General features: G+C 45.7%; 1 protein-coding gene across 12 annotated transcripts; it reads left to right on the top strand.

Moving 5' to 3' along the window:
- Window positions 1–980: 980 nt before the first annotated feature.
- Window positions 981–25,910, top strand: LOC117641868 (heat shock 70 kDa protein 1-like). 12 transcript variants are annotated; one of them, XM_034379595.1, is made up of 9 exons: window positions 981–1,078; window positions 1,594–1,669; window positions 3,915–4,106; window positions 4,951–5,102; window positions 6,206–6,335; window positions 8,156–8,400; window positions 8,863–9,108; window positions 9,942–10,286; window positions 11,227–11,718. In XM_034379595.1, exons 1-9 carry the CDS (start codon window positions 1,025–1,027, stop codon window positions 11,542–11,544), a joined length of 1,758 nt encoding a protein of 585 aa, XP_034235486.1. In that variant the 5' UTR covers window positions 981–1,024; the 3' UTR covers window positions 11,545–11,718. The 12 variants fall into 12 exon arrangements, with proteins under 12 accessions (XP_034235486.1, XP_034235484.1, XP_034235494.1 ...); XM_034379593.1 differs by having other exon boundaries at window positions 3,909–4,106; XM_034379603.1 differs by having other exon boundaries at window positions 1,070–1,088; window positions 3,909–4,106.
- The last annotated feature ends 478 nt before the right edge of the window (window positions 25,911–26,388 follow it).

The raw sequence follows: 26,388 nt of genomic DNA, 5'->3' as shown, positions 1-26,388 counted from the left end.
GTAAGATGGCGTATTTTAGGAGTTTAAAAAACCGTTATTTTTTAGTCAAAAACGCTCTTTTTGGCAAAGGCTGAGGGGTCCCAAACCTGTTTCTCACTACATCATGTTGCCATTTACTGTTTTCAACCCATTTGAGCGCCTGAAGACACAATTTTTAAAAAACTTAAAAAAAAGTTTAAAAATTTTATTTGAAATTTTAAAAAATCGCCATGGCCAAAGTTTTGAATATTTTTCAAAAAATTTATATGAGTGGTCCTTGAGTGGTAGGCTATGAGATAAAAAATTGGGAGCCGGATCTGAGCAAAAGCGTTTCGGACCATGATGGTTTGACGTGGAATGCCCCGAGTGTACTATCACGAATAGCGTTTAAATCTTGCGCGAGCTTAGGATAGCCCATATCAAGAAAGCAAAGGAAATTTCAATCGTTTAATGAGCACTCGGTAAAAACGGTTCCTGGTTTTCCCAGGAACCGCCTGGAAATCGCCTGTGTCTCCGCCATTGGGCTCCTGGGAAAACCAGGTACCGTTGTTACCGTGCACAGGCCTCTGACGAAAGCAACAAGTATGCCGGAAGTTGAGGGGGAGGGGGTGCTCATCCCCTAAGCCTGGTAGAGGGGCGTGCACTTCTCCCCCCCCCCCTTTTCAGGCACCAAAGTAACATTTTCTGCTAGAAAGAAAGCTACAGCAAAATCACAAATCCTTTAATTTTTGGCTTCTAGATCGCTTTGGTCGCAGGATTTCTTAATTTTCTTTCTATAAACTGCACCGCTTGTCTCGATTCGCGGTGGTGTCTCGGCGCGATACGCAAAATCGGCCTATAAACACCTTTCCTTATATGCGTAAAATTGCGGTTGCCTCGTACGTTAGACATTTTCTCCGCGTATTTTACTTTGAAGCAATTTGTTACGTTAAGCACCGGGGGAGGGGGAAGGGACCCCGTTGGGTTAGGATGGATTGGACAGTTGATCTGTTGAAGCACGGAGCAGAATGGTTAGGTTAGGTTAGGTTAGGTTCCGCTCCGTGGTATGCACGAATCGTGCCTCTGCCGCTCGGAGTCACAATTCTGGTTTGGAGTCAGGGTAGGTGACGGTAAGGCCAGCGCAGCAACTGGATTTAATCACGATCTAACCACGAAGCAATGCCTCAGACGGAGGAAGTGACATTGATGCATGCTGCGCGATGCGCCCTTCCCTCCGATCGACCTGTGGTATCGCGGAAAAGTTGTGGTTGCAGTGAGCGCTCGATAAGCTCAACAAAATCGAGGCGCGACTTGCGACTCAGTTCTCTGAAGAGCTGGCGCGGCAGCGGCACTACCCCACCCCTCCCCCCTCCACTCTCCCCTCCACTCTCTTCATCCTCAGTTCGAGTAGGGCCGGCTCGGCTAGAATCGCCGGTGCACGGAGCGAGCGAACCCTGAGCCGACAGCAGCGGCACCGGCACAGGCGAAGCGCGTTGAGTCTATCAGTCAGCAGTGTGAGTTAGTGACGCCTCTCTCGTGCGAGGGTCCGCAGAGCCCTGCAGCAGCGTGCGTCGGAACCCTCTCGGTGTGTGCCGTGCCACTGTTCGTCCCATTGACATCTCTTCCTCTTCGTAGCGTGACCAACCGGCGTTTACCTCGTCTAGCAGTGAGCCGCTTCCACCGGCAGACTTCTCAGGAGCCATGGCGCAAGGTGAGTTCCGTTTTCTTTTCCTAGGTGCTGCAAGTGTGCTGTCTGACTGCGAGCGGGGTTCAGTGTTAGAGAGAGAATTGCCGTTCCACAAAAGTCTGCCGTAGGGAACGTCCATTAATTACGTGACGCCAGGGGGGAGGGCGTCTGGTCAGCGTAACGCTGCAGTACATCGAGGTCGAGCCAGCGTAACGCAACGGTCACCATGAGGGCACAACTCAGAAGAAAAATCAGCAATTTAAGGTTAATTTCGCGTCTCGAAGAGAAATTTTGCGTAACGTTACGCTGTGCCGAGGGGGGCTGCGTAACGACGTGGTACGTGGTGGGGCCGTGTCTCAAAGTGCCGAAAACCGCGTAACGCAATGAGTGGCCCGTCAGTGAGGCGGATCGTAAATAAACACTTCTAGCAGAGCCTAGAAGAAGGTACTGTACAGTAAGGAGAACATAGACCGGAAACAGTACCACGTCGTTACGCAGCATGTTCCAATCATATTTAATTATTTATTGCATTTTTTTGGGATCAATTAATTAAACACTAATCATCGATAAATAAGCGATTTGGCAGGCGTGTCCGGTCAACGTTCTTCCTTTTCGTGAACGCTTAAAACGCTTAAAACCTTACGAAGTATTGTAAGACTACATAGTACATATTAATTCACTTTCTTGTACGAAAAAATAGTTCTTAAATTAAGAACTTTTTCATTTGTAGGCTTAGGTATGCTCCAAATACTTTGCTACTCCATCTACTCCAGCTAATCCAGCTACTTGCTACTCCAGCCACTACACTTCGTAAGGCTTCAGAGTGTTCTTTACTCTGCCAGGCTTTGCTAGCAGTGTCTGTTTCCCCCGGGTCACAACCAGAGGACAGTGCTTTGTTGACTCTTCCACGTTTAAAGCGTTCACGCGCTTTCGTAACTTAATGTTTGAAAGCTGTCTACGAATGATGTTGCATCTTGTTTAGTAAAGGGGAAGTCGATTGTGACACTCTCCGACTTGTACTGAGTTACTGTTTAGTGACGTTTGTACGCTTAAATAAGTACATTAACACTTGTTTTAGACCAACAGAGATGCAGTGTAAGTGCAACTGTGCCTGGCGTGTCACTGTGCCGAAATACTTGTCCAAATGAGTGCCACGGCCCAGTGACGCGGGGTACAGACGGGGACGGCTGGGTGGGTATTCCCTGCGCTGTTCTCTCCTCCTCTATGGGCAGTTTGTTAGATAACCATTTACGACATGTCTTCACAGGATGAGAGTATTCTCTAGTCGCACGGAGGTGTATTATCGGGTTATTATTACAAGTCAGCGCGGGAGGGGGGGGGAGAGAGAGAAGAGAGTCCCTTTCGTGATGCGTAACGGTGCGTGTGATCCGTGTATGTCCCTGGGCTGTGTGCAGGGCAGAATAACTTAGCCAAAATTATTTTCAATTTTATGTTTTTGCTCTAACTTTTGAACAGCGAGGGCTGGTTATCTTGAAGACCGAGGGTTTGTTAGAAAGCCTAAAACCCACGGAGTTGTCGTTGCCTTATTACCCGAAGCGATCAAACTCCTTCTTGTGTTCTAATTTTTGGTTTCAAAATAACACTAACAGAAACTATTTTGTGACAAATTGATGTAGGACTCAAGGAGTGGTTTGATCGCCTCAGGTAACGAAAATTCCGTGGGTTCAAAGCTTTCCGACGAACCGTCGGTCGTCAATACAACCCTCGCTGTTCAAAAGTTGAAGCCAAGCAAGTGAAAACAATTTCGTTACGTTACCCTTTCCTCTGTGTGTGTTTTTTTTTCTGCACTGCCCACTGCAAATTTTACGTGTCCTGAAACTGGGCGCCATTGCAGCCTGCTCCAGTTTTTTGAGGCGCCAACCGTTATGTCCGATGCACACAGTTCGAGGGGTCCTATTCAAAAGATCTTCTCCGGGCGTTTCCCCCAAAAGAATCTTTTTTTAAAAAACGCATGTGAATTTTGCCATGTTTGATCGTTTGGGACGGCCGGATACGAGAGAAAGCGGAACATATTTCTACGGGTTTCTTTGATCTTTCATCTTCAGGTTTGCGTGAATTAAATCACACATCATATTGATGTGAGGCTGTATCGAATGATCAAACTGAGTGAAATTCGCCTGCGTTTCAGACAAGATTCTTTTGGGAGAACGCCTACACTGTAAGGTCTTTTGAAAAGGGCCCGTCGAGTTGTGGGTTGCGGCTTGTTCCCGAGCTGTAATGCATGGTTTCCGTTGGCTTTCAGGAGTAGGAGCGGCCGTGGGCATTGACTTGGGCACCACGTTCTCCGTGGTGGCGGTGTGCCGCAAGGGCAAGGTGGAGGTGCTAGCCAACGACGATGGCAGCCGCATCACGCCCAGCGTGGTGGCCTTCTTCCAGGGCGAGAGCTACGTCGGCCAGGCCGCGGAGGAGGTGGCAGCTCCCGCTACCAACAGGGTGTTCGGTAAGGATTTAAGGGTCACGTCACCTGTACAAACTGAAGTGTGTTCTCAGTACGCAAGTACACTAACTATAGATGCATACCTGGATGAGTACACTCCTACAGATGCATTCTTAGATGAGTTCACACCTGTAACGTATGAATCTGTAGGTATGTAGTCATCTAAGTAATGCATCTGAAGATCTATACTCAGCTAAGTATGTACTGAAGATGTGTACTCAGCTAAGTATGCCCTGAAGATGTGTACTCAGCTAAGTATGCCCTGAAGATGTGTACTCAGCTAAGTATGCCCTGAAGATGTGTACTCAGCTAAGTATGCCCTGAAGATGTGTACTCCGCTAAGTATGCCCTGAAGATGTGTACTCAGCTAAGTATGCACTGAAGATGTGTACTCATCTGAGTACACATTTCAGTTTGCAGAGCTGTTTAAAACTAATAGTAATAATAGCATCAAGCAGCTTTTTTTCGTAAGGCTTAAATAGCTTGTAAGGTTTTCGGAGTGTAAGATGAATACTCTTGGATTTTAAAGCAACTTCGTAATGTACCAAGAATTTTCGTGAATTGCCAAAGAATCTTCGCGAATTTTCAAGAACTGCCGTCATTTTCCACTTCCACCACTCTCCTCGGCTATTTTTTCCCGGAGGTACCTTTGTAAACTCCAAAGATTGTCTTTCACAGTGTAGTATACGTTCTCTTGTCGCATTTCTGTCGCTCAGTGAACCCAATGCAGGTTCTCAGAGGAACGCGCGTGATGGTAATCCTTTTAAATGGAAAATCGTCGTTTTCGTTATTGGGTAACGAAAACGAGGGTAAAGCAAACTTTTATCATCTTTTCTTTGCCATCCAGACGCTAAGAGACTCATTGGTCGTCCATGGAGTGACGAGAACATCCACGCGGACAAGAAGCTTTGGCCTTTCGAGGTAGTGGAGGAGAACGGAACCCCGAGGATCCAGGTGAAAGTGAGCAACAAGAGGAGGGAGATTTTCGCTCCCGAGGAGGTAAGAATGAAAGCAGACGTTGGATTATCAGCTTGCGTCCTAAGATTCATTTTTGAGTCTCAGTGTTGCAGCTTTGTTGAATATTCCCAATTTCAGGAATATTTCTTAGTTCTTTCCTTAATGACTCGGCTAAATATGTACCCGGCCACACTTGTGCATCTAAGCCTTCAAGATTAAATCAGATTATTTGTTTTCTCTGTTAAAAAAATTGTGTCTTAACAAGTACGGACACAATTTTTTTTTCTTTGCATTTGTGGTTCTAATTTTTTAAACGTGCATTGTGAGGTCCCTACACGGTCCGTCAAAGTTTGGTGCAAAGCCTAGATAATGTGCGGCAGGCCCGATACTGCGGTTACCCTACACTCTGCTAATGCGGTCAATACCCCATAAAGTCAGTGGTCAGCATCGTGCCTCATACAAACCGTGGTGAATACCATGTGTGCAGCGAATTATGTGCTCAGTCCCTTTTACCTCCGGAAAGTGTGGCCGTGGCTTTGATCTCGCGATACATGAGGTTGCGGCTAAATTATAGGCTGTTATACCTCTCTTCTCACCACTCTTTCGATTTCAGTGGAGTCTTCAGTCCCTTGAATTGTTCTGAACTTCATTAAGTTCCCTGCGGAATCACTGCTATAAACTTGAGTGTTTTGTGGCATTATTTGTGGCGTGCGCAGAAATTTTGAAGGGGGGGGTGGTCAGGTCAGGCCATGCTTTTTGACTCCTTACAGGGGGAATGTGACGCGATTTGCCTACCTTCCTGGCGGCTGTCTAGTGCCCGAAAGGGGCCAAACATTCGTTTCAACGTGATGTCACGCGTTCATGGAATGAAAGTGCGTGTAGAGCATTCAAACTTCCGCCCTGTGTCTCCACTCTCATTCCAGGAACATGACGTCACGTAGAAACGAACGCGACAAAATGTCACGTTCTTCTGAGCATTGAGTCTCGTTCGTTTCAACGTGAATAAGCTAATTTATATGGCTGATACACGTTCAACCGAACGTGATACATGTATGCTCAAAGGAACGTGGACGTTTTGTCACATTCATTTCAACATGATGTTCCTGGATTAAGAGTGTCTGCTGATCCATAGTGATGGGTTGCAGATCTCGGCCATGGTGCTGAAGGACCTCAAGAAGACGGCCGAGGACGCCCTGGGGCAGACGGTGACGAAGGCAGTCATCACCGTGCCGGCCTACTTCAACGAGCGCCAGCGCCAGGCCACCAAGGCTGCCGGTGAGCAGCCACATCAGCACGATGGCCACACATGGCCCGCACTGCTTGCATCTTGCGGAACATAGGCGCTGTTTAAGGATTCGAATTTTTGTAGAATTACGAAGAATCCTTCACACTAAATGTCATAGGACTTTTTTTGTCCCATGAATGATGCAATTTTAAGCACATCCGGTGGTGATGCAATTTTGTGTCTGCCAGGCGGGACAAATTGTCTGGTGAAAGTTCAATTTGCAGCAGGCGTCGGACAAAATGTGTCTCCAGACGGCAACAAAATTATATCAGCGTCGGATGTGCTTAAGGGGAGGTTCTGGTGAAAATGCTATTTTCTCCTAAATAGGTCCCACTGTGAAAAATTGTTAAAAATTTGATGTCTTATCAAGTATTTATTAAAATTTTTCATTGGGGAGGCACATTCTATGCCCTGAACCCAGTCGCAGAGCCTTTTGCGCTTACTATTTTGTCGTGAAAGGTTGGCTTAGACATTTTTCACTTCTTCGATTAATTTTTTAAAAATGCCAGCATGCAGATTTCAAAATGTCAATTGTATTTTTATTCGCAAGCTTCCTAACCAAGCATTTCACTATAATTGATCAAAAATGTACAAAATAGACAAATTTTAGGGACTTTTCAGCTTAAAAAGCTTATAATTAATAATATAATGGAAGTTTTGATCTATGCATGCCGGAATCTTCTGAAAATGAATCAAAGAAGTGAAAAATGTCACGGTCAACCTTTAACAACAAAATAGTATGCGCAAGGAGATTTTTTAAGATGCAGCCAAAATAGGCTCAAAAAGACTCTTCGACTGGGTTTACAGCCTGGCATGTGCCTTCAAAAGTCAAATTTTAGTCTCCTCAATGAAAAATTTTTTATTCCAAACAAATTATGACTTTGGGATCCATTTGGAAAATGGCAAGATTTTCACCAGAACCTCCCCTTAAAATTGCATAAATCGTGGGACAAAAAAAGTCCCATGATATTTAGTGTATTGCAAATTTACGAGAATCTCCGTAAATTACCTCACTGCTAATCCATATGTGAGACAGTCTCACATTATTTGGTGCGAACCATCATGTCTCACGCTTACAAGTGTGAGGTACATGCTTGTCTCTCGCTCAAGTGAGATACCGATGTACCACACTTGCAAGCGAGGGACAGACAAGGTGAGACAGTCTCAAACTCTGATTTCACTGAGAATGAAAGAGACACCACCATCACCCTTTCATTGGGTAACGCACGCACCGTTGCCCAAATTTGGGTGACGAGCCCGCGGTGACCAAATTTTGGGCAGTCATAAAATCGTCGCCCAAATTTGGGTAACGCCGTCGGCGACGCCGTAAGGTCCCCGATGACGCTCTTCCGGGGCCACCACGATGACCCAAGGGGGCGTTTAGGCCTCCGGTCATCGTGGTGGCCCCGGAAAGGACGCCATCGGGAACCTCACAGCGTCGCCGACGGCGTTACCCAAATTTGGGCGACCAAACGCCTGTTACCCAATTTCGGGTGATGAATTTTTCGTCACCAAAATTTGGGCAACGAAGTTGTATCACCCATTTAAAGGGTGATGGTGGTGACCAATTCATTCTCAGTGTTGCTGAGTAAGAATCTTCGTGATTACGGAGGAGGTGTCTTCGGCAAAGTTTTTGCCGGGAGTAACTTCTCTAATTCCTGAGATTTATAGTCACAGTGAATCCCTCACATCCTTACCGCAAGGATTAAGCAGTGCATGTCTAACTCAGTTCGTGTCAACTTAACAGTGCCAGTGAATGTTATGTTCGCTGCACACTGTCGGGCTCTAATCTGCCTCCTTCGTCGTGCAGGCGCCATCGCCGGCCTGGAGGTGGTGGGCATGATCAACGAGCCCACGGCGGCCGCCATCGCGTACGGCCTGGACAACGGATCGTCCGCCAAGAAGACGGTGTTCATCTACGACCTGGGCGGCGGCACGTTCGACGTGTCGGTCATGGTCATCCAGGGCAGCGAGTTCAGAGTCGTGGCGTCGGGCGGGGACACGCACCTCGGCGGCCAGGACTTCGACGCAAGGCTGCTGAACCACTGCCTGCAGGTTTGTCATTTGTTATTTGGGGTTTAGCCCTCGGGTTTCGTTATTTTGGTGCCCACATGATTCGGGACTGTTCCAATCCTTGCAAAGGGGTCATTCCAAAACTTTTCTGTTTTAAATTGATAGGATATAACTTGAAACTATTTCAGCCGAAGTTTGAAAATTTTTGGCCAAATAGTTCAGTAGATATTCATAGCTCAAGTTCTCAAAACAATGAAGAAAACGAAGGCGTTGTAGTATTGCTCCGTTTTAATGAAGAGATGCTTTGTACTATGACTAAGGATTTTCTTTCGCAATACGAAGCATTTCTTCGTAGATGTTACTATGTTTCAATTTTCGTCGTATTACGGAGCGATTCCTTGCAGAGTGTGTGTGTGTGCACACGAATGGAGGAAAAAACCAGTTCGAGTCTGTGAGTGTATTTTTAGTCTTCTGTGCTGACCGGACCTAAATTTGAATTTGCAGGACATCAAAGCGAAGAGGGGCCTGGACCTGCAGAACGACAAGCAGTCCATCCGGGAACTGCGCAAGGCGTGTGAGTTCGCCAAGCGCAAGCTGTCGTCGTTGTCGGAGGCCTCCGTCACCGCCTTCCTGACGCGCCACGACTGGGGCTACAACACTCGCATCACGCGGGCCTTCTTCCAGGACCTCTGTGCAGACTTGTTTCAAAAGACCATCATCCTCACCGAGCAGGTGTTGGCGGATTCCAAGGTAGAGTTGGTTTTGGTGCGCTCTCTGAGAAAATAAAAGTCATGGGCGAGGTATTCTTCCTTACCCTAATTTGGGCAAGGATTGTTTCCTCGCCCAAAGTTGGTCGAGGAAACCTTCCGCACCCATATTTGGGTGATAAAGAATTCCTCGCCCAAAATCTTCGTCATGATCATGACTCTTTCATTCTCAGTTCTGAGCGTTGGAGAAGCGGATTCAATGAGAATGGATGAGTTGTGATCAGGGACACGTGAAGAATAGTTTTTCTGGCCTAGGTGATGATAACTTCATCACTGAAATTTGGTTGAGGAGGGGTTCACTCCAAATTGGGCGATGATAGATGCATCAGCTTTTGACCAAATGGTTTTATCACCTCAATAAGAGCAAGGAAACTGACGTTACTCAAATATGGTTGATAAAGGTTTTCTCACCAAAATTTGACCAATTTAGCATTTCTCCCCCAAAATATTAGCCGAGATTATGACTCACTCTCTGTGTCAACGAAGACCCCCCCCCCCTTTTCTTGCGAAATCTTTGTGCATTGCCTCTCGAGCATCAATTAACAAGTTAAGTATTTCTGGCTGGCTGCGCACCAAATGTCTCTGGACAAAGTCCATGCGTGAATCGTTAGTTTTTGTTCCGATGAACCCTTCGTATACATTCGTTACGTAGTTTGCGTTGAAATGAATGATGAATATGTTAAGTCTTTCGTATGTAAATTGTGCGACAAGTTCTCAGCAGAAATCTGCTGTTAAAAAATATAACTTCTCTAATGAAATTGTACTAACTGTAGTGTGTGTTCCTTGGCCTCATTCCTGTCCAACCTCCTGTTGCAGCTGCAGCGCGGCGCCATCGACGAGGTGGTGCTGGTGGGCGGCTCGACGCGCATCCCCAAGGTGCGCGCCTTGCTGGCGGCCTTCTTCGGCGGCAAGGAGCTGCGCCACTCCGTCAACCCGGACGAGGCGGTGGCGAGCGGCGCGGCGGTGCGGGCCGCGGTCCTCACCGGCGACACGCAGGCCAACAAGCTTGTCAAGCTCAAGGACGTGACTCCCCTGTCGCTGGGTGTTGACATAGTTGGAGGAAGGTTCAGCGTCATCATCCCCAAGAACAGCCCGTTGCCTTGCAAGAATACGAAGTATTACTTCACTATTGAAGACAATCAGTCGTCAATTACCAGTGAGGTGGGTCATGAGTCTTGATATCGTGCACTGGCGGCTCAAAGGCATTGAAACGACGCCCTTTAGGGCACTCTTAAAAGCTGCACCATTACTATACTGTGGTGAAGGTTTTGTCCCTAATACAAACGAAATTCGTCCGAATATTTATAAGATACAGTGAATTCTCGAATGTATGTCATAACGTCAACTGCACCACCACAAGACAATTTCGCCATTATATAGGCTATTTTCACTATATAGAACTCTGGGGGGGCACCCTGGGGCATTTACAGTCTCCCACGCCCTTCAAGGGCGTGAGTCGTTTAATTCCTTTCATTGATAGTAGTAGTATTACCCTCGGTTTTCTAGTGTTGTCAGTTTACACCTGAAATCAAGCTTAACAGGCTCATCCGTCAAGATACCTCCTACGTAAATGTATGGAGGGATTACAAATGTATGCATCATTTCAAGCAGAACGTTTTCAAGCGTATAACTTTACGCTTGACTCAAGCGTAGAGTTACGCATTAGTTTTACCAGTCAAATAAAAGGGCATTTAGATGAAATCAACTCACTTCCTGCCTCCAGAGGCGTAAATAGTTTACATCCTATAAGGGCACAGTTTTCATACCTTAGTTTCATCAGTGTGCGAGTACAATTTACCCTCAAAGATGTTGAATAGAACTGCTTCGGCTGGTGGCTTAGTCCAATCCTCATGTCAGTAGGTACCGTAACTGCTCCATCATACTTGCGTCGCAAGTACGCACTTACCAATGCTTAAGATATGCTTAAGATTGCATACCCGGCCAAGGACACACTCACTGGAGCTGGAGCATTTCTCGGTTTGCATTTGTAAATGTATTGTAAGGAGACAGAGGTTGTAAATGACCAGAAGCTAAGCCTCCAGTATCCTTGGGCAAAATTCATCAGTTTGGTAACGATTCTAATCATGCCTTTCTCGCTCAGGTGTTTCAAGGCGAACGCCCGTTGGTGAAGGACAACCACAGTCTAAATAAGAAGGTCACGGTTGCTGTGCCCATCAAACCGGAAGGCCAGGCAGGAGTGGACATCACCTTCGCGATCGACGTGGACGGCCTGCTGACGGTGACCAGCGTGGAGCCCACCACTGGGCGCTCCCAGAAGGTGCAGATTACGCAGAAGGAGGCCCAGCTGAGCGACGCGGACATCCAGGCCATGATCGAGAAGGCCAAGCGCTTCCAGCGCGAGGACAACGACGCACTGCGGGAGGTGCAAGAGCGGTTGCGGGCGCAGAGATTCTTCTGATCTGTCTTCAACGCTCATGCTTGCATTATTTATGAAGAATTAGATTGTAAAACCCGTTGTTCCTCGGGTACATTTTTTTAAGGTTTTACAAACACATTATACTGGCTGGTTACGACAGTTTTTATCGTTCGAATCAATGTATTGGATTAAAATTGTGTTTTCAAGGGCAAGGTACTTGTTGCTTACCAGACTTCCCTCCTCTCGCACTCCACCCCAAAGTTGGCAGAACCCGATTGCTCAAAATGCATTTCCGTGGGGAATGCTGCTTCCGGCTGCTTCGATCTCGAAGCTTTATTGTCGCTAAGATTGCGCGGTGGGTGAGGAGTCGGCGACACGACACACCCACCGACACACCCACCACCCACACTTTGGAATTAACGGGATTCAGTCATAAATGTATTCATTCATAAATTGAGACACAGCTGACACTTCAAAGAGACATACTCTTACATCGTACACTGTAAAAAATTTGTTCGTAAATTTACAAACAATTTATGGGTAATTTCGTTGCACGAATTATTTGTAAATTTACAACGTTTTTTTGTTTTTTAACGATTTATGAATTATTCTTCACGCAGTAGTTTGTAAAATCACAAACTTTTTCCACGTTCCAATTTACGTGGACCGCTTTTGTTCAACCTTGTCACGCTGATTAAATGGAGATAAACTTGTTTCAGCGTGTTTTTACTCGTTCTTTACACACAAACAAATGAAAAGTGGTAGAGTAAAGAGAACGAGTATTGTGCTCAAAAATTTTTTTTCAGAGGATATCATTCATCTCAGAACTTACAACATGTACAGAAAAGACAATGGTATCATTTTAAAGTGCAGAAGTCCGTCAGTAAATCGTAAACGGATTGTTTTTCGACTTTCAATGGAAAATTTTGAGAAAACGAACATGTAATAAACGAGATTTCGGGGCCGGTGTCGAAACTAACCTCATTTCAACCTCTTATATCTTTTCACCAATAATGGTACCCTTAAAGTAACCATTACGAACATGTACTCCTATATTCAGTTAATATAAAACCTGGAATGTTTTTTATCACGCACAATGATAAATTCGGAGAAATATCAGGTTAAAGATCGTGTTGAATGAGCTTCGGCTGGACTTCGGAAAGCCGCTCCGCGCGCCAGCTCCGGGGGTGCCGAAGCGGGGGCGCGGAATTCAAAACAAAATGTAGAGCGGCAGAGCGTCTCTCAACACATTGAACAGGGGGCAGGATAAGCGAGGTGATGTAGATCATTTACAATCCACTTTTCATTTGCATAATAGTAAAGAACGAGTCCTTTCATCTTAATATCAATTGATTGATATTATACAGCTTTTTGTGTTTTTAGCTTTCTTTACTTCTTGTTTTGTTCTATGAAACATCTTGTAGTTCTATGAAACATCTTGTAAAATGACGAAGGCATCACCCTATTTCGTAATTTTACAAGCGATTTGTGCAACGAAATTACCCATGGATTTGTTGTAATTTTAGGAAACATTTCATATTTCTGTGACCTTGCTGTAGTATCATCGTCACCTTTGAGATGTATATAGCCCATACCATTTCATAAAGCAGTGTTCACAAACAAATTTCATAAAATTAAGAAGATTACAGTGATGAATAATCCATAAAACGGCCTTTACAAATAAATTTCATAAAATAACGAAATGTTATTGTTACTTTACAAGGAATTTGTAAAAATAAAATTCGTAAATTCACAATAATTTTTTACAGTGTAATGTGTATAAGTTACTGGGAAGAATTTCACTCTTCACTGTTAAAAAATGGTTGTACAGAAACAATCAGATGAGTGAAAATTTAGTCGTTCCAACACATAGAATTTCATCATGAACCAAAGCAAAACAAATGTCGTTGAATCAAGTAAGCGACAATTTGTCGTTGAAGAACAAAATTCCTGTTATCACCCTTAACGATACAATTTGTGTGGAAACATCATCTTTTGCAATTATCTGCTCAATTAAAGTATATTGTGAATAATCATCTGTTTTGTTCTTTTAAGACATAGAGAAATCATTACTCTTAAAAAAAGAACCATGCAAAATAAATTAAGCGACAAAAGTACTCCATGAATACTTGTCGCAGACATTACAAAATCTTTTTCGACTCACAATACTTGTCGTTGAATAACAACATTTGTTGTTGGTCAACGACTTGTTTTGGAAGGTGGACTGTTCATGTGTTATTACAAGTTAGTTGTTGTGAAATTATCCTTTAGTTCTTCCACAGCAAATCTTGTCGCTAAAAAGTTAGCGATAAAGGTGTCGCTAAGTTACGACAAAATTTTTATCAGTGTTCTATCAATTCAGTCGGTTCTGATTCTACGTGAACTTAGCATCCTGATGATCTTTTCCGGGCGTTAGGAAACCCCCGTACAACCCAATTCTTTAACCGAATAAAACACTAAGAATTCTTGAAATTTTTATTCAATCTCACTCAATTTCAAACCTGCAAACTTTTTCGCACGAACGTGTTCACGAAAAGCACGATGTGCAAAATTTATTCTAAGGAGTTAAGTGAGCACATTCCGATGTGAGCTGTTGTAGAGTAATTCAGAGTACAGGCAGTTTAAAAACTGCATTCAAGGTCGCTGTTAGTTATGCTTACTACTTTGATTCTGCGACATAGATTAGAACTGGCAAAAACCAAATTTTTCCTGCCAAGACCATTTTTCTATGAAAACACTTAAAATGGATCACCGTAGTCTCAGCACGGTTGAAACATTGTGAGTGTAAGATCTATCACAAATAGCGAAGTATTGACTCTCTATTTTCACTTTTTCACTTTTCAGCCTTATTTACAAAAAACTGGAACTCACTTTCAAAAAAGGGCGACGGTGTGAACTAGATATATGTGTCAAGTATCCTGTACAGAATACCTGGACCTGGAGATCACACTGAGAATGAATTGGTCACCACCATCACCCTTTTAATGGGTGATGCAACTTCGTTGCCCAAATTTTGGTGACGAAAAATTCATCACCCAAAATTGGGTAACAGGCGTTTGGTCGCCCAAATTTGGGTAACGCCGTCGGCGACGCCGTGAGGTTCCCGATGGCGTCCTTCCGGGGCCACCACGATGACATGAGGCCTCAACGCCACATTGGGTCATCGTGGTGGCCCCGGAAGAGCGTCACACAGTGCGGCCGATCCCGAAAAACGCGGACATAAATGACTTTTTCAATTTCAAGCTGCAATTGTTTCTACAGTGGGATTCGAAACTAGGATGATTCTTAGGTCTAAAAACAGTTTACTCATATTTTTGCACACCCGAGAACGTCTTCTGTAGCCCTTCAAAGATACGTGTTTTGGCGCCAACGAAAGGGGCAACATAACCTATACATGTTTCCAAAGCTTTTATCAAGTTCCTTGAGCCACCGAAGCAGGCTGCGCAAATGCCCCAGGTACAGCTCGATCCCTCGTCTTTCACGAGCAATAAGGAACTTTACCAATATTTGCAAAATAAGTATTCTAAATTAACTTTTTCTTAGGAGCCCGCGCGTCTTCAAATTCACATAGTTTCGATTGAGATATAAAATGATTCCCGGGGATTCCCGTCGTTTGGCGCACATCAAATTAAAGCTTGATACTTCCTTGATCGATTCCAACAAAGATTGGTCCCAGCACGCCCCAGCCGCAGTTGTGCTGAGCAAGTATGTTCCTTGATTTCTGCACTTGTCGCCATATTTCCACCTTAGTGAACGGGTCGGTATCGATACAACAATCACAGCAGGGACAGTCAAATTGAGTCTCCTCAAGTTTGGAAGGTCGGTGAATCCGTCCGTGACCGCATTTTTGACAAAACAGGGGCGGAACCAGGAACAAAAAGGGGGTAAATTTTGAAATTTGACCAAATTGTTTAAAATTTTGTATTGGGGAGTTTTAAGGGTATCTAAATCCGTTTTTGGCAATTTTTTGGACATATCAAGTAAAATAGAACTTTCCCCCCTTTTAACTCCCTGATCCGCCCCTGTTATAGCAAAATTAAGTTTTGAAATGGATTTAGAGACCCTTAAAACCCTTCGGTGCAAAATTTCAGTCTGTTTGAAATACTTTTAAAATTTACCCCCTTTTATATTTCTGGTTCCGCCCCTGCTGTATCAAAATTAAGGCAAGAAATTCAGGGGGTCGGCCTAATGAGTGTAAGTTGGGGTACCCGTGGCGCCACCATGCGGCGGGGCTAAGAAGCTCTGTAGCCAACCTACTAAACATTAAGACACACTAAGAATTGAGATGTTTGAAAGAAATTGAGACGTTTCGAGCTGCAGAATTTTTTTCGCCTTTTTTCTGACAATAATTTAGCCATTCTCTAGTCACATTTGAGTTGTTTATTTTGCTAATTTGTGAAAACGTAAGAACAAAATGATTGTGTGTGAAGTTTGGCAGCGGGCCCCGAGCAGACGAAAATAACCCTACTTAACTTACGAATTGTCAAGCAATTATTCGATCGAGGCAACAGTATTTTTTGTAAATGTGGTATTGTCAAGACCGGCGATAACATACTTCGTCATATTTCAAATAAATAACTTAGTGAACAAGCCTGACTTTTGTCACAGCCATGGTCACAAATACCATCAACAACACCCCGATCACGGGACAGCTTCGTAGCCCCACCGCATGGTGGCGTCGTGTCGTCCCCTGCGAGTGTAGGCACAAAGCAGGCTCGTACCGACCCTCTGAATAGAAACAGAGACCCCGCAAACGTATCTGAGCGAAAGCTCGTCGGCCTACGTTTGCTAGGAACAGTTTTTTTGAAATATGTCCGTCTTTTTCGGGATCGGCCGCACTGTGCGTCATCGGGGACCTTACGGCGTCGCCGACGGCGTTACCCAAATTTGGGCGGCGATTTTATGACTGCCCAAAATTTGGTCACCGCGGGCTCGTCACCCAAATTTGGGCAACGGTGCGTGCGTTACCCAATGAAAGGGCGATGGTGGTGACTCTTTCATTCTCAGTGCAATTACTTTCCGAGAAAACGTGCGCACCGAAGGTTGGCAGCGTTGTTTTTTGGCCGAAGTTTTCTACACTCATAGGGTACTTGGGTTAAATGTCTGGCTGAATTTGGAATCTATAAGGAACACATTACTACAAGACAAAATTAAACTCCTTAAGGTAGGAGGGAGTTTTCAATGAAAACTAGGCACTTTAAAAAAGGGGGCTTCAATGGGTATTTCCCACCTTAAGAAGTGTGAACCATATTGGGTGTTGCCCCTTCACGGTAGAGAACCCACCACACGGTAAAAACGGAACCTGGTTTTCCCAGGAAGCCTATGGTGAAGGTCTGGGCGATTTCCATGGAGTTCCTGGGAAAACCAGGAACCGTTTCTACCGTGCAATCTTCTCTTAATATTTTTGTCCCCCCCCCTCCCTCCCTTATGCATTTTTACGCACAATATTCGAGTTCCAGGTATGCACAAAATCGTGCAAGAAAGCAAAGAAAATTTCAATGGAGCACAGGCCTCTAACAAAAGCAACAAGGGTGCCAGAAGTGGGGGGGGGGCCTCACCCCCAAAATCTGGTAGAGGGGTGTGCAAACCCCCCTCCCCTCCCCGCAGGCCCGGGAGCACACCTCAATCGAATGAAGTGACCATCATACACGTTGCGCCCGTACTCCGGTATCGCGGAAAAGTTTCGGTTGCAGTGTGCGCCCGATAAAGCTCAACAAAAACAAGGCGCGACTTTCTCAGAGCAGCTGGCGCGGCACTATCCCTCGCCCCCCTCCCGTCTCCCCCAACGGCTCGGCTCGAACGCCGAGTCAGTCGGGTCGAGAGCCGAGCGGCAACCGAAGGAAGCGCGAAGCAAGCGTCACCAGTCAGTCGTCAGTTCAGTCCAGTCAGTCGTAATTCAGCAGTGTGCGTGAGTGTTGCGTCTCGCGTACGTCGAGTTCCTCCCGGCGTGTGGCGTGCCACTGTTCGTCTCATTGACAGCTCTTCTCAGAGCGCGGCCGTTCATCCCAACGTGGACCTCGTCTAGCAGTGAGCCGCTTCGACCGGCAGTCTTCTCAGGAGCCATGCCACAAGGTGAGTTCCGTTTTCGTTTCGTAGATGCTGCAAGTGTACTGGCAGACTGCAAGCGGGGGTCCGGTCGTAGGCTACAGAGACGTAGCATCCCGAATTATACATTTCTAGCAGAGCCGGAAGTGAAGAACGACAAGAAGAACATAGACCGGAAACAGTACCAGAACTCGGCCTTTCCAAGGGTTTTGCCAAGTTCCAATCATATTTCGCCATTGACTTCAGCTTCTTTCGTCTTTGAATCGGAAATGGACCCACACCGTTAGTAAATCAGCGACTTGTGGCAGCTTTTCCGGGTTTATGTTCCTCCTGCTATTCACTCAGCAGGCCTCTGCTGAGTTCATGTTTCGCCTAGAGCAAGCCCGGAGTCAAACTTGTCTTGTTCCCTCTTCCACTTTGAAGCGATCACGCATCGGGGTTCGCTTTCATTGCTCAAAATTTTGGTGCAGTTTGTGTGTGATGTTGTATCCGCGTTGAATAGAGGGACGTCCCTAAAAGAACGTTACGCACTTGGGTAAAGGGAAATCTGGTCCTTGTTACGCTGTGGTACGGGCGATGAGCTGGGGGTGCCAGGGACAACGTAATGTGACGCAAAACATGTCATTGAGGGTAAATTATGAAATAAACAAAAAAAACTGAGGTTACAAAATCACGTTTAGCTAAGAAATTTTGCGTAACGTTACGTTGTCCGTGCGGGTCGGAAAAAACTGCGTAACGTATTTGATGGACGGCCCCTGACTGCATTTTTTACACCGCAATTTCATCGGTAAGTTTACCTTGCAGTGGCACTCCGGTTTGAATGCATAAATTTTGCCTGCTGGCCGCTGGCCTCGAAATACCCTCTGACAGAGCCAAGCCGCTGAAGTGCCGAATTTCAGCAGTTTGTGAGGGCATAATCCGGGTCCAGAAGGCTTTATTTTGGCATCTAAAACGGAGGGGCACTAGATTGGCAAGGAAACCAACAGAATTGCGGTTCAACTGCCTGGCGTGTTTCTGTGCCGAAGTGGCCAAGGCCAAGAGGCGCGGGGAATACAGGGACAGCTGGGCGGGTATTCCCTGCGCTTCCTGACTCGTTCAGAGCATTCCCGATTAGGATCTTCTCAGAAACCTCCACTCCACTGTAAAGCAGTTGTTGTAAGCATTTGGAGGTTGGGGGGGGGGAATCGAATTTCAGTTTTTGCTCTTTTTTGACTCTTTGGGCCCACACCTGACCATATTTCGTCCCACAGCACAGCACCGTCAAATCGGCATAGGGATCTTTTAATTAGTACAATTACTGTGAGATTAGGTTAGGCCCTTTAACTTTAAAACCTGCTTTTCTCAGTCACTTTTTTTGGGCCTTGCCCTTGCGCACAGGATATCTCGGCGAACTTTGTGTGATCAGTGTCCCTTTATAGCTAAAAGACAGAGAAAAGTTGTTTTTCCAAAAAAAAATTCAACCTTTAGTTATAGGTCAAAGAATGTCCAAAAGCGGCATAAAACCAGTCATGATTCTAGTTTTCAAGATTAAAACCGCAAGAAAACATGTTTTTGAAATCCGGCTCCCTTGACTTCTTCATGTTGATCATAAAAAGAAGTGGCAACTTAGTCAGATTTTTGGGACACCATTTCTATTTGAAATCCTGCGCGCAAGGATTAAAATCCAAATGTCGGCCAAATCCAAAAAGTTTGCGTGAATTAAAAGAGTGCCATCAGACACGCAACGCAACGAAAGATGGTATAGGGGTAAAAAGGCATGGAGAATCTCATGGTGATGCCCATGTTAATGTCAGGGTGACTATGATAAAAACATGAAGACATTACAAATTTCACTTAACCCCCCACCCCAATGAAAATGGCGGGCAGCTTTCCCTGACCACAATGTGTCCTGAAGTGCACTCTAAATGTCTTACAATACAATTTGACCTATGTTATTCATATGTTACAGTGAATTCGGCGCAAGCATTAATACGAAGCAATATTCCTTCGTAATAAGGATCTTTTTAGCTTTTTCATTGTAAGATACAAAGAAAAACCCTCGTAATACGAAGAAAAACCACCTTCGTATTATGCTTGCGCCATTTCCTTCTTAATATGGGAAATTTCTTCGTAAGACATTTAGAGTGTGACGAAAATGGGCTGATTTTTTTTCCCTTTCATTTAGCTTGTATCGCATGAATCAAATTTTCTAGTCACACACGGTTCGGTGAATCGGTGAATTATCGGATCCTCCTCATAAATATCGGGTGAAGCCTTATGGAGGGATTCTCAATGCGTACGATGTTTTTTTTGTTTTTTTTTTTGGGGGGGGGGGAATTGTATTCTCGCGACCCGTATGAAAAAGAAAACACCCCGAGATTCTTCCGATTTTACCCGTCGGGGTCGTCCGAACTTTGGCTTTACATTGAGTCCCATCCAAATCTGTCCACTCCAAGGATGTGCACTTGATAGCGTGAGGTCTTTCCGTTGGCTTGCAGGAGTAGGAGCGGCGGTGGGCATCGACCTGGGCACCACGTTCTCCGTGGTGGCGGTGTGCCGCAAGGGCAAGGTGGAGGTGCTGGCCAACGACGATGGCAGCCGCATCACGCCCAGCGTGGTGGCCTTCTTCCAGGGCGAGAGCTACGTCGGCCAGGCCGCGGAGGAAGTGGAAGCTCCTGCGACCAACAGGGTGTTCGGTAAGGATTTAAGGGTCACGTCACCTTGCCGTCTTCTCATACACTGTACCAAAAAAAGTTGGCAACTCACAAAGATACCTTTGGGAAAATGCTGGCAAAGAGCCCTTCGGAAATATCCAGAGGACGTCCTTCGTGAATTTGCAATGAATCTTCGTAAATTACCGAACGTATTCGTGACCTATAAAGAATTGTCGTAAGCTCACAGAAGTCCCTGCGGCAATTTTTTCCCAAAGGTTCAAGCAAAGGTTCCTGTGGAAATTCCGAATATATATTTTTCCAGTGAAGTGTACCTTCTCTTCTGTCGCTCTGTGCAAACTCGCAGCACGTACTCGTTGGAACGCGCGTGACGGAAACCTAACTTTGGGGAAATTGTTCCCAGATTTTTTCAAACGAAAACGACCAGGTAAAACGAGTCGATTGAATCTTCTCTTTGTCAACCAGACGCCAAGCGGCTCATTGGTCGTCCGTGGAGTGACGAGCACATCCATAAGGACAAGAAGCTTTGGCCTTTCGATGTAATCGAGGTGAACGGCACCCCGAGGATCGAGGTGAACGTGAGCGCCAAGAAGAGGGAGACTTTCGCTCCCGAAGAGGTGAGCATGAAAGAAGTCGTCGAATTAAAACCAGCTTGTGTTCCAAGATTGATCCAAGATCCAATCTTGATTTTTTTTAGTCTCAGCGTTGCGGTTTGTTGCTCGGTTCGTTGACTTTCCTTCTTTCCGAGAACATTCCTTGGCTCTTTCTTCTGTCTTAATGACTCGGCTTAATTTTGTACCCAACATTTAAATTAGATTTTGTTTCCCCTCTGCAAAGGGCGTTTTTTTCTGTGTACAAGCCAAACTCTATGCAAGCTGCAAGGGCAATGGTTTTTGTAATGCGAACACGTTCTTCGCAAGGTTCTGAGAGTGCATCCAAAATTCTGCCTCTACTGATTCATGGTGATGGTCTGTTGCAGATCTCGGCCATGGTGCTGAAGAACCTCAAGAAGACCGCGGAGGACGCCCTGGGCCAGACGGTGACGAAGGCAGTCATCACCGTGCCGGCCTACTTCAACGAGCGCCAGCGCCAGGCCACCAAGGCAGCCGGTGAGCTGACACCAGAACGATTGACATGTTCCTCGCTGGTGAACCTTTTCGATAGGCCTCGTATCTGAAAGGATTTTGCTTCAATTCCTCCTCAAAGTACAAAGTAGCCGAAATCCTTCGCAAGTTGGAAGCAGTGCATGTGAAAATGAGGGAGGGGTTGCCTATTCCTTACTTTGGTAAACTCACGATTCCGGATTCCTACGATTGCCGAAAAAATACTTCAAGAAAGTGACAGCTGATGAGGAATTTTCTTTGCTTGTGAGTGTTTTCTGTCACTATCTCAGGGTAAAACGATGTCTGTCCATTGAAACTTCAATGACAAATCCTTGAAATTTTCGATAAAATTTTAAAACAATTCCGAAGGATAATGCAATGTTCACTGCACTGTGAACGGCTGTTCTACACACCAATGTGGACTTTTTGATGCCTAATCATGCATGCAAAATTATGTATATAAATTCATCATTATACATTAAGGAAAGTCCTCAAGAATTTAGTGCGTAATCTGCCTCCTTCGTCGTGCAGGCGCCATCGCCGGCCTGGAGGTGGTGGGCATGATCAACGAGCCCACGGCGGCCGCCATCGCGTACGGCCTGGACAACGGATCGTCCACCAAGAAGACGGTGTTCATCTACGACCTGGGCGGCGGCACGTTCGACGTGTCGGTCATGGTCATCCAGGGCAGCGAGTTCAGAGTCGTGGCGTCGGGCGGGGACACGCACCTCGGCGGCCAGGACTTCGACGCAAGGCTGCTGAACCACTGCCTGCAGGTTTGTCTAATGTCACGATAGACTTTGCTCGGTTATCATGTGCTGTGGTATTTCTTGACAAGTTGCACGCCACACTCGCAGCACGTTACTGACTTTTTGCTCAGTACTCATGGGAAGTAATTTTTGTAAATATAACCAGTTTTTCAAAAGATCAAGCTACTCATGAACTGTTCAATACAATGGTGAAACAAAGGCATTAAAACTGTGCGCCTGGAACGGCATAAATCGTTAATGCCTTTGAAAGGGCATCAAAACTTTGATTGAAAGTCCTATACCATTCACGCCTTTCCCAACCTTGGGCATTAAACGATTCAGGCCCTTAAAGGGCGTAAAAGGATGCTTATGCCCTCAAGGGCATAGTTTTTATTATGCCTTTGTTTCACCCTGTAGTATACTGACAATCTAGTAGAATTTAGTAGAAATTAGTAACAAAAAGTCAGTAACTGTCTGACGGTGTATATCGGTAAGAAGCGTGCGAGTAACGTAGGGTGCGAGACTTTTATCTTCAAGTTACATTCTTGTGTCAGGCTCTGTCGATCACTGTCTATGATTCTGGAGTGTTCTTTCAATTGAATCTTCAGGAAATGAAGCTACCTTGCAAATCCAAGTGTAGGACAGGTCGACACTTTAAGGCGTCGACCAGTTTGTCCTACGCTTGCAAGTGTCGACCTCAGCATGTCCGACGGCTGAAGTGTGGGGCCACAACAGGAAACTCAGCGTAATTTGTCGTAGGACAAACAGTGTCCTACACATGCAGGCGTCAGACACAAAGTGGTCGACACTTCAGAGCGTCGGACACAACTGGTCGACACTTGCAAGCGTAGGACAAACTGGTCTACGCCTTAATGTGTCGACCTGTCCTACACTTGGATTTGCAGTGTAATTATCCCGAACTTAAACTTCCAGGACATCAAGAAAAAGAGGGGTCTAGACCTACTGGCCACAAAAGACAAGCAGTCCATCCGAGAACTGCGCAGGGCGTGCGAGTTGGCCAAACGCAAACTGTCGTCGATAGCGGAGGTCACTCTCAACGCCCCTCTGACGCGCCACGACTGGCTTTACAACACCCGCATCACGCGGGCCCTTTTCCAGGACCTCTGTGCAGACTTGTTCACGAGAACCATCACCCTCACCGAGCAGGTTCTTACGGAATCAAAGGTAAAGTTGCCCAAAATAATTCCTTTACTTGGCCACAGTACTGGGTTTTTCTTTACCTATTGGATAGGAACAGTTGTAGGTTGTACGCAACCCTAATGCCCACAGTTTAAAACTCTTGCAAAGAATACTCTTTGCAATCTTTGCAAAACTAAAAAGAAAAAAAAGTTCTTTGCACTGCAAAGAAATTTTCTTTGTAATGCCAATAAATTTCCTCCTAAGGTTACGTTTAAAATTCTTCAAACAAAAATAGGTGGAAGCTACAAACAAATTTGCTTGCACCTTACAAACATATTCTAGGAACAAAGCAATCTGCAGCTTTGTTTAAATTTCTTGCCATCTCAGTATCAATTTATTCTTTGCTTCGGACCTTTCATAATTCGTCAACTAAATGATGGGGCGCAAATATATTGCTATCTGCCTAAGAATTTCAGGCGTTCCATGGCATCACCACTCTCGATCAACATATAGGGAGGGCACCTGTTAATGGGGAAGTTCTAGGCATACTTGAACAGAAATTTCGCTCTAAATTTGCCATCAACTTGTACGGATTACAAATGATCCTTATTTCGTAGCAGTCTGCGAGGAAATTTCCAAAAAATTAAGTTTCTGTGCAATTCAAAGACACTTTTTGCAACGTTTTTCGAGTGCACCCTCCTCATTCCTTCATCGCGATAATGAGATCCCAATCGAAACGCTATGAATATAGCACTTATCATGCAATGCACTGAGAATGCAATGGAAAAGCATTTCATCAATAATTGGTGTGATGGAGACGTCTTCAAACGCTCTGCACCAATTGACGCTACACTCACAATGTTTGAATTCTCTGTGAAATTCCTCTCGCAGCTGCAGCGCGGCGCCATCGACGAGGTGGTGCTGGTGGGCGGCTCGACGCGCATCCCCAAGGTGCGCGCCTTGCTGGCGGCCTTCTTCGGCGGCAAGGAGCTGCGCCACTCCGTCAACCCGGACGAGGCGGTGGCGAGCGGAGCGGCGGTGCGGGCCGCGGTCCTCATGGGCGACACGCAGGCCAACAGGCTTGTCAAGCTCAAGGACGTGACTCCCCTGTCGCTGGGCATCAACACTCTGGGAGGAGTGTTCAGCGTCCTAATCCCCAAGAACAGCCCCCTGCCTTTCAAGAAAACGCAGTCGTACAGTACAACCGTCGACTATCAGGAGCAGTGTGGCTCCAAGGTGAGTTTTCAATTGTTAAAGAAGTTCATTAGCTAAGGAACGAAATCAACTGCATATGTACTCTGCAAACTCAGTTGTGTGCCAAGCAAGTATTACTTGGAGCGCACTTCTTTGCTGCACGCCCCTCGCTGGTGAACGAAAAACTTGTGTTTACTGAGTATGTGATTTCCAAAACAATTTTCGATTGGTAAAATATGTCTTCTAGCAAGATTTGTGTAGAGAGTCTGAAAATTCGACGCCTCGTATCTTTTCTGAGCGAGGTGAAGCACCCTGTAGAGAAATGCCTCCTCAGTCCTTTGCATTAGCATAGGGCACTTTCGGGATGCATCGCACGTAATGTGCGATATGGCTATCGCATCGCACGTATGGTGCGATATCTCAGCTGCATCGCACCATACGTGCTATACTCATCGCGTTTGGAATATCAGTGTATTCATAGTCTCAGCCATTTTGGCCGAGCTTTAATAAGCGAGCCCCATAGTTCAAAGACATCTGGAGGGCAAGCCCTTCGGACTAAACTCTGTAGTCAGACCAAACTCTTTGGTCAGACTGAACTCCGTAGTCAGACTAAACTCTGTAGTCCAAACTTTTTAGTCCACAGCTACATTTACACCTAAGCCGGCTCAGTATGGAGGTCAAAGGCCTTCCCCTGGCTAGTATAATGCTTTGTGCCGCGACAAAGATCTTAATTGTTCTTGCTGCGCCACAACAGTCCCAATGGCTCTCATCCTTGCGACATTAGACACTCCAAGTTTCCCAAATTACTGAAATGAGCATAAAGGTCGTCATGGTAAAGGGGCGTGTTGCTGACATAAACTGCATGTAAAGGTCGACTCGTTTCCATTTTTCTCGCGCGTCAGAAATTGACTTAGATACTTCTCCTCAGACGCTCCGAGCTTTTTTTCGTATCGTGAAGAAAAAGCCCAGTAGGAATCTGTGAGTCCACCTTCGTTTGCTTCCAACAATCATACTTGCCCTTGTGTCTCGTAGGTGTTTCAAGGAGAACGCCCGCTCTCAAAGGACAACTACTGCCTCAACAAGGAGTTCTGGGTTGACGTCCCCAGCAAGCCGGCCGGCGAGGTTAGTGTTGACATCACCTTCGCGATCAACGTGGACGGCCTGCTGACGGTGACCTGCGTGGAGCCCACCACTGGGCGCTCCCAGAAGGTGCAGATTTCGCAGAAGGAGGCCCACCTGAGCGACGCGGACATCCGGGCCATGATCGAGAAAGCCAAGCGCTACCAGCGCGAGGACGACGACGCACTGCGGGAGGTCCAAGAGCGGTTGCGGGCGCAGAGGTTCTTCTGATCTGTTATCGGTGGGCTTACTTGCAATATTTATTTAAGAATTTGATTGTGAAACCCGGGGTTCCTCGGGTACATTATCTAGGGTCTGAAGCCCGTTAATGTAGCTGCTTGTGACAAAGGTTTTTGTTTGAATCACAGTTAAATCAACGTTTGAAATAAAAGGCATTTTCCTGTCAACCATGGTATTTGTGCCCTCCCTCCTTTCTTTCCTTTATTCTTTTTTTCTTCGCCTGGGTATTAATAACTGATAATTGCACACCCCATTTCCGCCGCGGCCTCTAACTGTAGAGTGGCAAGTAAATACCAAGAGCCTTAATAATAGACCCCAAAGTTGGTGGTGCGAAGATACATATTCACACTCTTTCCGAAAAATGTTAAACAAAAAAAACGGGGTAAAATTGTATTTTCTTTCTGCGTACAGGGCAATTTTGGCCATCGAATCAGAAAAGTTTTTGATCACATTGCACAGTGTTTTTTTCCTTGCGTACCAGTCCTTCTCGACGCGGTATTCCCCGTGCAGCTGCCTTGTCGGCTGCACTCTCATTTCCAATACCGATCAACGGGCACAAAGCAGCAGGGTATTCCCCATTCCATACAAACAACTGGTAAGACGCCTGTTTCTCACGAAATGTACTATGTCCAGTTATAAATCTTA

This window comes from Thrips palmi, unplaced genomic scaffold, assembly GCF_012932325.1.
Source record: "Thrips palmi isolate BJ-2018 unplaced genomic scaffold, TpBJ-2018v1 HiC_scaffold_15, whole genome shotgun sequence".
Lineage (NCBI taxonomy): Eukaryota > Metazoa > Arthropoda > Insecta > Thysanoptera > Thripidae > Thrips > Thrips palmi.
This window is presented reverse-complemented; position numbering and strand designations above follow the sequence as displayed.

What these genes read in the sequence shown, in the direction of transcription:
- LOC117641868 (XM_034379593.1), top strand. Translation starts at nt 1,025, where the DNA reads ATGCACGAATCGTGCCTCTGCCGCTCGGAGTCACAATTCTGGTTTGGA. An exon ending in AGGTGTTGGCGGATTCCAAG is followed by an intron (nt 9,109 to 9,941) that starts GTAGAGTTGGTT and finishes CTCCTGTTGCAG; the next exon opens with CTGCAGCGCGGCGCCATCGA. An exon ending in AGTCGTCAATTACCAGTGAG is followed by an intron (nt 10,287 to 11,226) that starts GTGGGTCATGAG and finishes TTTCTCGCTCAG; the next exon opens with GTGTTTCAAGGCGAACGCCC.